We start from the raw sequence: 15,141 nt of genomic DNA on the forward strand, positions 1-15,141 counted from the left end.
ACTGCAGATGAGTCCACAGCGGCAGCAGGGACACCCGTAAAATCAGCTTCCGAGATGCCTGGATATGGAAACAGCCCGGGGATTTCCCAAGGATCTCCTCCATTCAGGGGTTTTCCTTCCAGTTCTGTACTAGGCCGTACTCAGGACAGGTCCTCGAGGAGACATCGAGTGCCACCAAGAAAGTTAGATGATTACGTGACAAATTAAATGGGGGGAAGTGTTGTATATAGTATGGATGAGGATATTTGGTGACTCAGGTTGGCAACATAGACCGATGCGCCACTCAGCCAGTCGAGCATCAGCAGCCGCCATGTCCGCGTGGTCGATACATAACATCATACCACTAAAAACATTTACCATTAATCACACATAACAGTGAAACTCAAGAGGCTCTTACTGGATTGTCTCTAGATTCATGATGAATTGTTTACTAACAATCTAATTTCTTTAAAGATAACTGTTAGTACTGATAGAATATGTTATAAAAAAACCTATTGGGTAATTTCATTGTCAGATTTGTACAACAATAAAACAGAACCTACTTAAAAAAAAATATTTTGTTGTTATTTTGTAAAATTGTTTTGTATCTATTTCTTGATAAAGTTAATAGTAACAGTAATAAAGAGTAAAATAATTAATTTGGTAATCATCTTGTGTGTCCGTTATGTTGGTATGAAGTAATGACACATTTGGACACAAGTATAACTTAGAATCATGTTACTATTTTTATTTTATCACACAAACATCACTTGAAATTTATTATATAGATGGTTGCCTTCCAAGAAATTTGCTAACAGAGCGTGCTGGTTAGATAGCCGAGCAAAATTCAAAAAGATAATATCCATTCAGTTACTGTTTATTAATCCAGTGCCACCATAGTTGTATGACAATATAATTAATAGCATTTAATAATTGTAAATATTAGTGATAGAAATTGTGTTTATTAAAATTTTCAAGTGTATTTGCATAAGTGAGGTTATGTTTCCATATGTATTGATTTTCATTATTAATTAAATTTTACCTCTATTATTTTTTACTGAATAACATAATTAATTTATACTCATGTTTATATTAATATTGAATACTGATAATTTATTTTAAGTTTCCCATTTGATTTATTTTATACTTTACCAACAATATTTATAAACTCACTCCAGTTTTTTAATTATTTCATTTCTATTATTTATTTTCATGAAAATTTAAGTTAATATTTTATTACACCAAGTAAATATAACTTCTAACACACATAGCCTACATAAGTAAATGCACCTATATTTTTAATTGCTACCCTCAACCTAATAAGATTTTCTTTATGCGTGTGCACTTAAAATTAAATCATTCAAACATAGGTGAAGTCATTTTGGAACACTGAAAATTCACAATTAGTTTAATGAATGTTAGATATGTAAATTTGCCTAAAAATTTTCTCACTAACTAGCTTACAAATACAACTGTGCTTGAATTCAAGTATGTAGCTATGTAGTATTTCCATATCCCTGTACTTGACTTGCCCTTGAAGTGTACAAGAGCAGTTTGGAGACATAATTTTTGGCCCTATGAAATGGACCTTTACTTCATCAGTTACAACTTGTTTATGTGCAAGCATTTGCATAAAATAACTTAAAAATCCGTTTTTATATATTAATTTTTTTTCAATTTTTTTTTTAGAGAAAGCACTCATTAAAAAAAAATATTTGAAAAATGGTGATTTGAGTAGTCTTACATATTGTACTGATATGGTAAAGGTGGGATACATGTGTGATGCTCTGGCACCAACAGACAGTTTATTAGACACAGAGACATTCTGGGATTTTCTGAATATATTCTAATGATGGGAAAGTTAGCAGGTATTCGCTCCCATGGGAAAATGGAGATTCATCACGTAATTGCACTAGGCAATTGGAAAAAGCTTTGAGTTTTGTATGTTTACTTTTTTGCAGAAACACTTATATGTAAATATAATGTATTTGATGTGATATTATGTCCTTGTACAAGGAAGCTCAACTGTGTTTGGTCGGTGAGGTTCGGTGAGGTCCTGCTGCAGGGCAGTAGGCAGTTTCGTTGTCTTGCCAGTTCTCTGCTCGATGTGGACGGAGTAGCTTTCATTTGGCAGTTGTTCACGCCAATAAATGAATATGTATTCAGTGACAAACTTTACGGCTGTGGTCCGAGCCGCACCATATCTTAACCTCTTTTCGCAACTACTGCCTAGAATTCAGCGACCACAGTCGTGGCGATCAGCCGATTATAGGGTTTACTAATGTTGTTTTAGCTGCCATCTCGAGGACGTGTTTGTCCTTGGTTGTACCATCGACGCCAAGCGAGATGTGGTTTGTATGTGTTATGTTGATAACACTAACGCCGCACATCGCAGCATTCATGGTACTCGTATGCACCTCGTTGTTCACACACAACACACAAACTTGCCGCGCCCGTCGTAGCCGCGTCCCGCCATAAACACCATCGTTTACAACATCACACGACTGCTGCCAACTTACGAAAGGACACAATACCTCCTCCCTACTAAAAGTTCCTTATAACAGTACAGTAAAACCTTGCCAAATATCTTACTACGCTATGCTACACTAGTGGTACAGTACATAGTCCTCCCACTTCTTGGGTCGGTGGCTGATTCTCTGTGGGTACCGTCGTGCTCCAGCCGCCTGGTCGCTCTCTGATGGTTCCGGATCCTGGGCGAGCCGTGCACTGTCGCTCCCAGAGTCACTGGCGCCTTTGTGCTCCCATTCCACGATGGGCTCTCCCAACGCTGGTCCTCCCCTGATGCAGACGCTGGCTGGATCCCTCTCGATGGATTGCTGGATAAACTGTTCTGCGTAGCTGGTACTGCTGCCAACGGTTTCAATCGTCTTGAATCCGCGAAAGGGGTTTGTGTCGTCCTCGCAGCTTGCGGTGTCTTCTACTGCTGCCTGTCATGGGTGCTGCGAGTGCCGTGCTCACCCTTGGGCTGCTCTCCCCTAGGTGGAACCTGGACCGCGGCACATTTCTCGATTGCTTCATTGGGCCCTCCCCTCGCAGGCAGGTGCCCATCTGCCTCAGCCGATCCTCTAGGCACCCTGTGCCTGATTTGATCCTTGTGGCGCCTATGCTCTCCTCCGATGTCGTCCTTGACTATAAATATCTGGTGACCCTGTGCGCTTAGTACTGTCCCAGGCAACCACTTGGCATTCTTGTAGTAAGCCCTGTACCACACTGTGTCCCCTGCCTTGAAGTGTCTGCTATGGCGCTCAGCTGCTGGCTGTACTGAGGGTGACATGCTGGGGTTCGGTTGAATCAGGTCCAAAGCTGTCCTAAGGGCACGACCCATGAGCAGATCAGCTGTTGTCTTGTGACTTCCAGTGACTGGGGTGGTACGCAGTGCGAACAATGTTCGTGCTAGCCGGGTCTGCCAGTCATCCATGCCCCCTTTTAAGTTTCCCTTTGACTGTCTGAACCATGCGCTCTACCTGCCCATTACTAGAGGGGTGAAAGGGTGTTGTGCGCACTAACCGGATACCATTTTTCCGTGCGAACACTCCCAACTCGCTTGACACAAACGCGGATCCGTTGTCAGAGACCAAACATTCTGGAATCCCGTGAATGCTGAAAATGTCCCGCAGTTCGCGCACCATACATGCTGATGATGCAGACCTTACTATTCTGACTTCCGGCCACTTGGAGTAGGCATCAACAGCGAGAAGGAAAACCTTGCCCTGGAACGGCCCAAAAAAGTCTATGTGTACTCTGGCCCATGGTTTGGTTTCTGGTTCCCAACTAGCGGGTACACGTTGGGGTGGATTGGCCCGTGACTGTTGGCATTGCTGGCTTAGCCCTATCATTCTCTCAATGTCGTCGTCCATCTTCGGCCACCACATGTAGCTGCGTGCTATTGCCTTTGATTTCACCACGCCATTGTGAGCTGCGTGGAGCACTACTAACAGCTCCTGCCTTAGCGCCGAGGGGATAACTACTCGGCTACCCCAAAGGATGCACCCCTTGTACAGGGACAACTCGTCCCGTCGTGTCCAGTACGGGTGGAGCTCATCAGCCACTGCGCCACTCTGTGGCCAGCCACCACCACAATACTTCTTGACCGCACCTAATACTGGATCTGCCTCTGTCAGTGCAGCAATTCTGGCTGCTTCAATTGGGGGATCTGGCAATGCCTCCAACATCAACACGTCTCCCGCAGCGGGCACTTTGACTTCCGTAACCTTCAACGGCAACCTGCTTAAAGCATCCGCATGCTCAATGCTTTGTCCTGGCCGATATGTGATCCTGTAATCGAACATGGACAGTAACTGGCTCCAACGTAGCAACCTCGGCGATAGAAAATCTGGCGTTTGCCTGGTGGGGTCCAGCAACCGCAACAGGGGTTGATGGTCTGTGATAATTGTGAAGGGTCTCGCTGTCACATTTTGTCTGAACTTTATCACCCCGAACATTACTGCGAGCGCTTCCTTATCTATTTGTGCGTGGTTACGCTCATGTTTGTGCAATGTGCGCGACCCGAAAGCTATGGCTTTCTCACTCCCATCCTCTTCCACATGAGCCAGAACTGCCCCCACGCCGTACTCTGAAGCATCACACGTCAATGACACAGGCCTCGTTGCATCGTAATGTACTAAGACTGCGTCTGACTGAAGAAGCTCTTTTACAGCGTGAAAAACTTCTTCGTGAACCTCAGTCCACTTCCATTTATGCCCAGCATTCAGGAGACGGTGAAGTGGTTCGGCTATGCTGGCCTTACCCTGTAGGAAACGGTCGTAGAAGTTGAGTAGCCCTAAAAAAGCCTGTAGTTTCCTTTTGCAGGTGGGTGCCGGTGCAAGGTGTATAGCATCCGCTTTGGCTGTTGTTGGGTGTATGCCAGCACTGTCTACGCTGAACCCCAAAAATTGAAGGGATGGTGCGGCAAACATGCATTTATTCTCCTTCAATCGTAACCCAGCTGCCTCTAACCAACCCAGGACCTGGTTAACCCGCTGCCAGTGTTGCTCAGCGGTCGCTCCCATGATGAGGATGTCGTCTAACAGCACCGCGACTCCTTCTATCCCTGCTAGTAAGGTTTCCATCAGTCTCTGGAACACCACTGTGGCACACTTGATGCCGAAGGGCAACCGCCTGACCCGATACAGACCTTTCATGGTGTTTACCGTCAGTAGGTCGGCGGTATACTCATCCACGGACACCTGCAAGTATGCATCAGCCAAATCTAATTTAGTAAACATCTTACCACCGGCCAATTTGGAAAAAGCCTCATTTGTAGTTGGTAAAGGGTAAGTCTCGCTTTGGCACACCCAATTCACAGTACACTTGTAATCGCCGCACAATCTGACAGAACCATTTGCTTTACATACAGCAACGATGGGTGTTGCCCACTTAGAATACGCTACTGGCTCGAACACTCCCTGTTCCACGAGTCTCTCTATCTCTTTGCTTACGGCATCGCGCAGTGCAAATGCCACAGGTCGACACTTACGAAAAATTGGTCTGGCATCTGGCTCAATGTCTATGCTCACTGGGGGTCCTACATAGTGCCCCAGGTCTGCGCTGGCAAACACGTTGGGGTGCTGTGCGGCCATGCTTGCTGCTAATGAGTGCATGGTGTGCACCCCTTCCACTGAAATTCCGAGGGGCTCTTGCCAGCTCCGCCCCAGTAGACTCGGTCCACGCCCATCTGCCACTAAGAGTGGTAACTGTACATCTGCAACATTCGTCTGCACACGCACTTCCAGTGCCCCTAGTACCCGCAGCTTCTCCTGGGACCAAGTGTGGAGAAGAAGATTCGCGGCCTTAAGCTCTGATCTGCTCGGCCATAACCTCTCAAAGGTTTCGCTACTTATAACGGTAAATCCGGCCCCTGTGTCCACCTCCATTTCTAGGTCTTTACCGTCCCCCTGTACCCACATTTTGAAAGGCGGGTGATTCCTGGGGGTGCTTGCCTGTAACTGGTAGAGACTGTACAGGCTAGAGTGCTCGCCGGCTGGATCTGGTCCATCCGCTACATGAAAAGCCCCGCTACTAGGGTTTGTTTTGGCCCCTCTGGATGTCCCCTGCACCCTGGAACCGTGTTTCTGTTTTGATATGCATGCCTGTTCAAGGTGTCCCAGCTTGGAACAATAATTACATTTTGAGGAATGGTGTTTGCAATTCTCTGGACTGTGCGATCCATTACAGCGCCAGCAAGCCTGCTGCTCGAGTGTGCGCCTGTGTGGCCCGCCCTCACAAACCAGATTAGACTTGTTCTGTCCGGTGTGCCGGTCCTTGGAGGTACCTAGGCCTAACCGATTTACTGCTCCCGTCAAACCGCTCACTTCCCCTCTTAGATCACTTGCGTTCCGACCCGCTGCTTCGGCCGCAGTCGCCATATCCAGGGTGGACTGGAAGGTTAAATCAACCTTGCCCAACATTGCGTGCTGCAGTGTCTTGTCGCGCACCCCACACACCAGGCGGTCCCGTAACACACTGTTCAAATCTGTGAAGTTACAGTGCGCCGACAGACGCTGTAGCTCGGCCATATACTCTGAGATGGACTCACCCTCCTGTTGATCACGCTTGTGGAATTTGTAAGTTTCCACGATTTCGCTCGGCCTGGGGTTGAAATGATTGGACAATGCTGCTAAAATGTCCGTGATATCCACTTCACTGGTTGCTTTCGGCAGACAGAACGACGCCACTAAAGTGTACAATTCGGCCCCGCATACCGTAAAAAATATGGCTCTCTGCTCCTCTTTGTCTGTAATCTTATTCGCTATAAACAGGTATTTCACCCGTTCCACGTACGTCTGCCAGGCATCCCGGCCCGGAACAAAATCACCAAACGAGTTCCACGACGCCATTTAGGTTATGCTGCCGCGGATTATCAGGTGCCCGATGTGACCCGAAAACGTGTGGTTATTCCGACCTCGTTGCCAGTGTTAAGTTGATGACACTAATGCCGCACATCGCAGCATTCATGGTACTCGTATGCACCTCGTTGTTCACACACAACACACAAACTTGCCGCGCCCGTCGTAGCCGCGTCCCGCCATAAACACCATCATTTACAACATCACACGACTGCTGCCAACTTACGAAAGGACACAACAGTATGTGAGAATTCAGATCATTTTTTTTAATGTATCATAAAAATGAACATAACTTCCAATTTTTGAACAGGAAAAATCCAATTTTGTGGTATTGTTTTGGAATTTGTGTGGAACTGTGACCTTGTATCATATAATGACGACAGTTTTTTTTACTAGGAAAACTAAAAATGACTATACAAGAATATTTTACCAATTTTTTTTTTTAACTGAGTAACTGTAACTATCATAACCTAAAAATACCCTTTGCATGGTTTTACTGTATTTACCTGACCTGATGTAACCAACCTTTTAAATATTTTAGTGTTTTAACTGCCACTGACATGACCTAACCTAACCAAACTTTTGAAGTTTTACATAATTTTGATTATTGCTGACCTAATTGAACCCATCTTTTGTAAAATATTCTCATTAATTAATGTAATTTTTATACTGAATTCACTGATTTGATCATGCTACACTGAAGTTTTTTTATTTAGACAAATGCAAAATAATACTTAACAGGAATGTGATGTATAAGTGGCATCTAATGATCAGCAATTTTTGTTTTAAGGGTACATTAACATAGGTTAGGTTTTAGTAGGTCTACGTGAAATGGTGAAAACGTATGCATTTTCACATATTGACCAATTTCTTTTGGAATGGCTTCTAGAAAACTCAGTAGCTCTGAAAGAAAAAGATTAGAAAAAAATTTTTTAGCTGCTTGAAAACAAGTAAAAATTTTGATGGGAAATCATTAACATCGCTGTAATTTACATGTTCTACCAATATTTATAGTTCACATTTCATTATTTTGTTCTTATTTTTAATCCTTATTTACAAAAAAAATTCTCCAGAATTATTCAACTTTCTCACTATCAAGTGTTTTAAGAATCCAGTACGAAATTAAAATTGCTGCATTTTAAGACCATCATGAAATATTTAAAATAAAATAAAAATTTCAATTTTTTTTTTTTACACAATTGTCAGGTCTGCAGAAATGCCTGTAGTAAATGTAAAGGGAGAAATATTTTACAAGTTTTTGAAGTGAAAACTTATATAGGAAGGTTTGGATAGAGAGTAAATTCACGTAAGTCGTCATCGACATGGTCACGTGTCGTGTAAACGATAACACTATATATGTTCAAATTTTGTTTTTGTAGAATTTTTATTTTAAATCTTAAGTATACAATTACTGTGCAGTAAAAAGTGAGTATAAAATACATTAATATTCTATTATATGGATATTTAGTTTGAATAACGAAGAAAATGGAGTATTTGTAGCAATATAACCTAAAAATTAAGAACATTATTTGTTTTTTTAATACCTACAATTACTATACAATGCGTATTTTATAGTAATTTAGGAGTTATTTTACTAAGAATGTGATAAAACAAATTTGTTGTGTGATATTTCTTCCTAAAAATTGCTAAAAAGCCTCTGATATTTATCAAAAAATGTTTTCTTATGTTACACAATTATATTTTACAAAGTTAGTATTCATTCAAATTATATTGGTATTTTCTTAATTCTATTATTAGGTAATATTGAAATTCATTACTTTGATTTACAAGTTTTAATTAGGGATCAAACAATTAATTTGGATTTCCAAAAATAACAATTGTTTTGACGTCGACCGGGGCTACGCCCTCCCTAAGCCCAATGTGCCTCACGCCGTCGCCACCCCTCTCCTCCCACCACCACCCTATATTTCAAACCTCCCGCCCCGTGTGTGTGTGTGTGTGTGTGTGTGTGTGTGTGTGTGTGTGTGTGTGTGAGGCGCCAACAAGAGGCGGGAGTAAAGTCTGTGCCACGACCCCTTTTATTTTATTATTCAATTTTTAGGTTTACCTAACTGTCTTTTCTTTAAATAATATTCCCTAAGTGTTTATGTTTTAAGTGCTAGTTGTAAGGACGGCGCAGCGCCCCACGCGGCAGGCAATGGAACTACCCGCAACTAGTGTGAACCATAATCATAATTAAAATAATCAATACTCAACTTAAATAATTAAGGAAACTTTGTTATAGTTTTATGATAGAACTTTTAGTGTAATTGTTTTAGTTAAAATATGTATTAATAAATAACAGGAGAGACTAATGGTAAATCCAGTGCTTTCCGGCCGCCATGCTGCCCTGGCCTCTTCAGTCGCTTCCGTTCGTCACCCGGGGTAAGATGCTTGATGAGCACCGCGCAACTTCACATTTTTTTTAATCAACTGATCTTTTAACATCCGCCGGACTTTTATCATTCTTAAACCTTTTTTGTATCTTCGAGGCCTACTCTGGGTGGCCCACTCGTTTTAATACATATTTAAGTTCAATTCAAACATTTAATCACGAACCGCGTCCTAAACTAACGAGGCCAGGCCACGAGGTGACCTGGTCAGCCTGTAAACTTATTCTCTTCCGCCGTTGGCGTTTCAACAATTTCATAGTGTATGTAGGTGTAGCACGATTGGAGACGTGTTGTAACGTTGCTGAAATAAAAGGAGTACGTCGAACGTGTGATATTTAGTCGAGTGACTACGTGTCCCTGCTCCTGAACCTCGAGGCGTGTGGGACGCCATAAGAGCCCACTGTAACGATATCGCGTGCTAAGGGAACCGAGCCTAGCCCTACACGGGTCACGTCACACCCTGAAGAGAGTCTCCGCCGGGTCTACGTGCCCACATAACGTGGTGGCGCCCATTCCGACAATTAATTTGTTCGTTCCCTTACATCCCTAATCACGACAGTTTGTCATAGTTTTAAGTTTTCAACTTCTGTCGGCAGTTCTCATGACTGCTTTGAAATTATTTTAGTTTCTTGAGTATTCAAGTAAATAAAACCAATAAATTAAAGTACATGAAAATTACACACAATCATTACTTGTATTCCTGCATAATTCATTTCCAGTTCACAGAGCTCTCTTGATGTTACTTATGGGGTCAGGAACATAATGGTACGGTAATGTTTTTACATTGTGACTTTTACATAAATTAATAATAAAATTATGAATATACTTTTTTTTTATATACTACAGGCATTCCTTTAATTACCCGAACACAAGGTTTCTAAATTCCTACTGGTTTCTGAGAAATTACAGATTACAGGCCACATTAGATAGCCTCTGCAGTGAAGTGGCTGTCACCCAGTTGTTCTTTGTGTTATTGATCCTGTATTTATATATAATTCTATATATATAAAGACTATGTATATTGGATATTATGAATCAATGGAATGTGAACAATTATTTAAACAAAAATTACGTGAGTCCCTACTGTGCATCCAAACCCAAGCGTCCACACCTGACAGGAATTTTTTTTAGCAGTATGGAGGCGTGACACACCGACTTGTCCCGACGTATAAAAGGAATTATCATGCAGTTATGTGTATCAAACGTAATATGACAAGTTGGCACTTAATGCCTCCATACTTCTAAAAAAAATCCCTGTCAAGGGTTGACACTTGGGTTTGGATGCACAGTAGGGAATAACATAATTTTTTTTATTTATAATTTACCTTCCATTGCGTCACAATGCAATAATAGTTTTTCAAAATTTATTAACTTAAAGGAAATGCTGCAATATAAGAACTTTATCAAAAAAGCCATTCCACCTCAATTCAGGCAGTTAGCAAGAAAATGTGTCAATTCACCATCACGGATTTGCTTTAAAAATTACTTACAGCAGTTACAACCAGTGGAGACAAGGAGTGTGCTAAAAGGATTTTACCCCAAAAATTTTTTTACCCATGTTATAGCCTTTTAAAGTTGGTTCAAAATAAAAAAAAGGTGGGAAAAAGCATGTTTTTCAACTGAGCAGCATTTCAAAAATATTTAACAGATTCCAATGATTTTTTATTTATTTTGTAGCTATTATATTGAACTACAGAGTGGTATAGTTCCAATAAGCCCCGTGACAATATTTTTTTTTGGATTTTCATAAAACAAATGTTTACATGGAATAATCAATTTTCATAAAAAGTAATTCTGGTAATAAATAGATAGGAAAAAATTTTTTAATTCTATGATTAACTTTAAATTTTGCAAAATTTGACAAAAGTGCACTTTTTATTGACAATTACTCAAAAAACCCATTTCTTAAAAATCTGAAAATTTGTCAGTTTGTAGTCCTAACCTTTGTTAATAGTATGCACTTTGTTGGATGTTTTTGCCTGTAACCATTTATAGAATTTTTAGAAAATGTACTCTACATATTTACCTTATTAGATTTTCTACGGTCTGCACACTCAATTAACGAACATGTTTTGTTGGTCTCAACAACCAAACGTTCAAACCACTCTACACTAATTTAATGTATTTGAAATATCACTATAACATTGATATAATTTTTTTTAAATGGGTTAAAATTCAATCGTTTGTGCTTATAAGTATGTTAAGTTTAATTCAAGGTATATTTGCATACTTTAATATAAACTAAATGTTAAAGAATACCCAAATTAAGCAAAATCAAACTAAAACTTACTTGATAAAAACATCGTATGAATCTTCACAGCGTTCACACATACAGTCCAACTTCCAGTGCTACAATGGGCGAACTTATATACGTCCTACCAAAGGCGTAGCTCACTTAGAAACCGGGATACAAACAGGTAATGCACAGTTCTATTGCAGCAACACTCCACAACAGGAAGTAACACTGACGAATAGTATAAAATAAAAGAGGTCCCGGCAGGTAAACCACAACAGTAAAACATAAAATTAGAGTCTTATTTATCGTGCCTATTATTATGTTAAATTATTCGGCGTTTATACTCACAAAACCTTATCTTACATCAAAACACATTAGATAAAATAGTATTTGTACGTCTCATTGCGAGCAATTATGGTTGCAAGCCCATTATTAACTTATTCACAAGATTACAAACGATTGCTGCAACTGCGGTACACCCCTCAGCCCTCACACGATCAAGATAGGTCATGTAGCGTCACTATAGTAAACTAGTTCTTTTGTAAATTCATAGGTAGCGGTAGTGTTCTTATGCAAACATCAATTTAAATCGTTTTTATGGAAATAAATGCATTATGTGACAAATTTTAATACATATCTTCAAAATTATAATTCAATGTTACAGTTTTTTTAATCGTGTTTTTTTTTTTCACAGTAACGACAGTTTTGAATTTGATGTGGGTTTTATTACTGTAAGTATGCATCCGGATTAGTGATGGGCAGAACGGATCTTTTGACCGAATCGGTTCTTTTGGATCAGTTCCGTGAGATGATTCGTTCATCTCGGTCAATTCGTTCTTTTCTGTGTATGGGAGCTGGCTCTTTTATCAGGTGTCGTAACTCGTTCATCCTTTAGAGTACCTATTACGTACGTGTTTTTGTATTTGAATTTGAACATTGCTTTCCGTAGCCAGTGAATCACAGTTGCGTATATGAAACAAGATTATTTATATTTTATTACTTTTTAAGTTACAAATATTAATATATAGGCTATTTACACTCTAGTGACAGTAAAGTGTTTACATGTAGACCAACACATTTAGAGAAAAAAGACAAAAATTTAATACTACTGCAATTCAGTACCTATGAAGAGAAACAAATGAAGTACATTAATTAACCCAAAAATGGTAAGTGTGAACATTTGTAGTTACTTTCCCTGTTATTTTTTAATTCATACGGTTTTTTTTTTGTTTTTTTAGTTTTTTTATTTCCAAATTTGTGTATGTGAATGTGAAAAAGCAATTTTAAACCACTACTTAACAGTTGACATTTTCAGGTATAGATACTTTTCATGTTACCCTATTTTATTTGATCAGTTATCGTTTGCTCTTGTGAACATGCGCACGCTGTGATTACTAATTCTTCAGACTCCTGACGTCATGAATCATTTCACGAACGAATCAGACCGGGCGCGTGGCCGGTTCTCTCATCTCGTTCTCTCGTTCTCTCCGCGTTTTCGTTCTTCCGAATCTTTCAAGGTACCGGCTCTCAAAGAGCCGGTTCTTTACATCGCGAACGAATCGCAAGATTTCGTTCTCTCAAAGATTCGTTCTTTTTGAACGAATCGTTAACGAACGACCCATCACTAATCCGGATCCGCTCCAACGTGTTTTTTTGTTTTGATAGTAGAAAACAATAGAGGTGTAAAAGTAACGAAAAAATGTGACCCGTATGTATTCGTTACTATAACAATTAGTACTCGTTACTTTCGTATCGTTTCTCGTTACTTCTGATACCGCATGACATGGCACATGCTTTGTTATGTAACAGCATCGAAACGAGTCGTATTTCGTACGCGTACAGTATGGCGTCGCGTAAATAAAAATAAATCGAATATAAACAATTAAAAATATTTGATAATTAACCGCTTTTGTTAACCAAGAAACAATTAACTCTCATTAGAGCGGCTTTATGATAATATATCTTTTAAGATAAGAACATAAAACGTGAAAATACGCGATTATAAAAAACAAAAACATACATATTTATAATTTGTAAAAAAAATACTTTCTTACGTTGTTTCTGTTCGAATCTAAAACTTTGTCTACACACACAATACCTTTAATAAACAGTAAAAAACTTGGACGACGAATTTCCAAATTATACTTTTATTAATAAACAAACATCGTTCTTTGTAACGAATACGCGCGCGCATGCGTGAAACATACGAAAGATGCGAGTAACGAAATGCATTCGTGTGTAACATTTCGTTACTCGTTACTAGATGCCGCACCCGTTACTCAGTAACGAATACATACGGTTTGCTACAGCTCTAGAAAACAAATGGTTGTTTGTTGTTTATGAATTGTACTTGAAGTTGTGAATGAAGGTTTGAAGATTTTTATTGTTATATAATTATGATTTATGAAGCTGATTAGTGAAACTGCGAATATCCACCGAGATTTTGTGTGTTTGTGCAAGAATAAAAGTAGCTAAAACCTACTGTAAATCCTGATGTGGCATTCATACTTCCGTCAAGCAAAACCACGAGAGTACAAATATATATTATAATAAACGTAAATACATTAAGCTTTTCACATGTACTGGATTAGATTCTTAATTATAGTTACTTAATTTGATTTTGTATAGGCCAATATGAATGGTGACACCTTTTGGTTAAGTTTATAGAGCAGCTACTCTTCTGAAAAAATTTAAATAAAATTCTGAAAATTGTATTTTTTAATTCTCTTTCTATTTGATATTCTTGTATAATAGAATTGTGATATTGTATGTATTTTACCGTTTTGAACAGGTGTAGTTGAAATAAAATCATTGAAATGTTTAGTTTGGTTACATTAGGTGGGACTATTCTAGATGGCAATATCACATTATTAATGTCGTCACCAATAGGGCGTCGCTTACGTCATTACCACCCCTAGTTTCTTTCAGGGACGTCGGAACAGGGGGGGCAGCAGGGGCGAGTCGCCCCCGTGCTGTTATGCATGGGGGGGCCAGAGTAGCATTTCGCCCCACCTCCTTTTCCCAGAATAAATGTTTGGTCCTAGTAGTATTTTTCTCAACCAGTAGTTTCAAACGTTGCATTGGTGATCACATTGATAGAAAATTAAATTTATGATTGTCAATATACTATAAAATGATTACAAATTCCTAGATGGTATTTTATTTAAATTGTACTACATCTACTGTCAGAGTATCAAGCCATTCCATGGCCCAGAACAACAGAGCGGCGATTTGTTGAGAGATCGAGATCTAGGGATGAGCGTTATTTAACGTAGCTGTTATATTGTAACCGTTATCAAACAATAACAGTTACATTATTGTATAATATTTTGTAAATATTATTTTTTAAGATAATCTCCATATTTTAATTAAAATGTGTGTACTTAGTTAAGTTATTTATATATTAAATATTATAGCATTAAACACTATGTTTAGTAAGAAAAAAATCTTTGTCTTGTTATAACACCATAACAGTATTCACTTTTTTTAATATGAGTTCTCCCAGAATTCTCAAATAACATTTATTCAATAACGGTTTAAATGTCCTGTTATTCACTAAGAACTGTTACGGAAATAACTGTTACAGAATAATAACCATTTAGATCATCACTACTTGTTATTATGTGCGTTAATTTCTCAAGTTCGATGTTCATTTTTTGAGTGAAAT

At 39.3% G+C, this 15,141-nt stretch overlaps 1 protein-coding gene across 3 annotated transcripts in view; it reads right to left on the reverse strand.

The window, feature by feature from the left end:
• LOC134533744 (ATP-dependent DNA/RNA helicase DHX36-like) overlaps nt 1-15,141 on the reverse strand; it is a 142,882-nt gene that overhangs the window by 93,193 nt on the left and 34,548 nt on the right. Inside the window, exon 1 of one of the 3 annotated variants that reach the window (XM_063371355.1) lies at nt 11,529-11,969. The exons of the other annotated variants lie outside the window; for them this stretch is intronic. Coding sequence (XP_063227425.1) covers nt 11,529-11,541 — 13 coding nt within the window. The 5' untranslated portion in view covers nt 11,542-11,969. Of the gene's footprint in view, nt 1-11,528; nt 11,970-15,141 lie in introns of those variants that run through there. 3 annotated transcript variants of the gene reach the window in all.

The sequence above is a fragment of the Bacillus rossius genome, chromosome 7 (assembly GCF_032445375.1).
Source record: "Bacillus rossius redtenbacheri isolate Brsri chromosome 7, Brsri_v3, whole genome shotgun sequence".
Taxonomy (NCBI): domain Eukaryota; kingdom Metazoa; phylum Arthropoda; class Insecta; order Phasmatodea; family Bacillidae; genus Bacillus; species Bacillus rossius.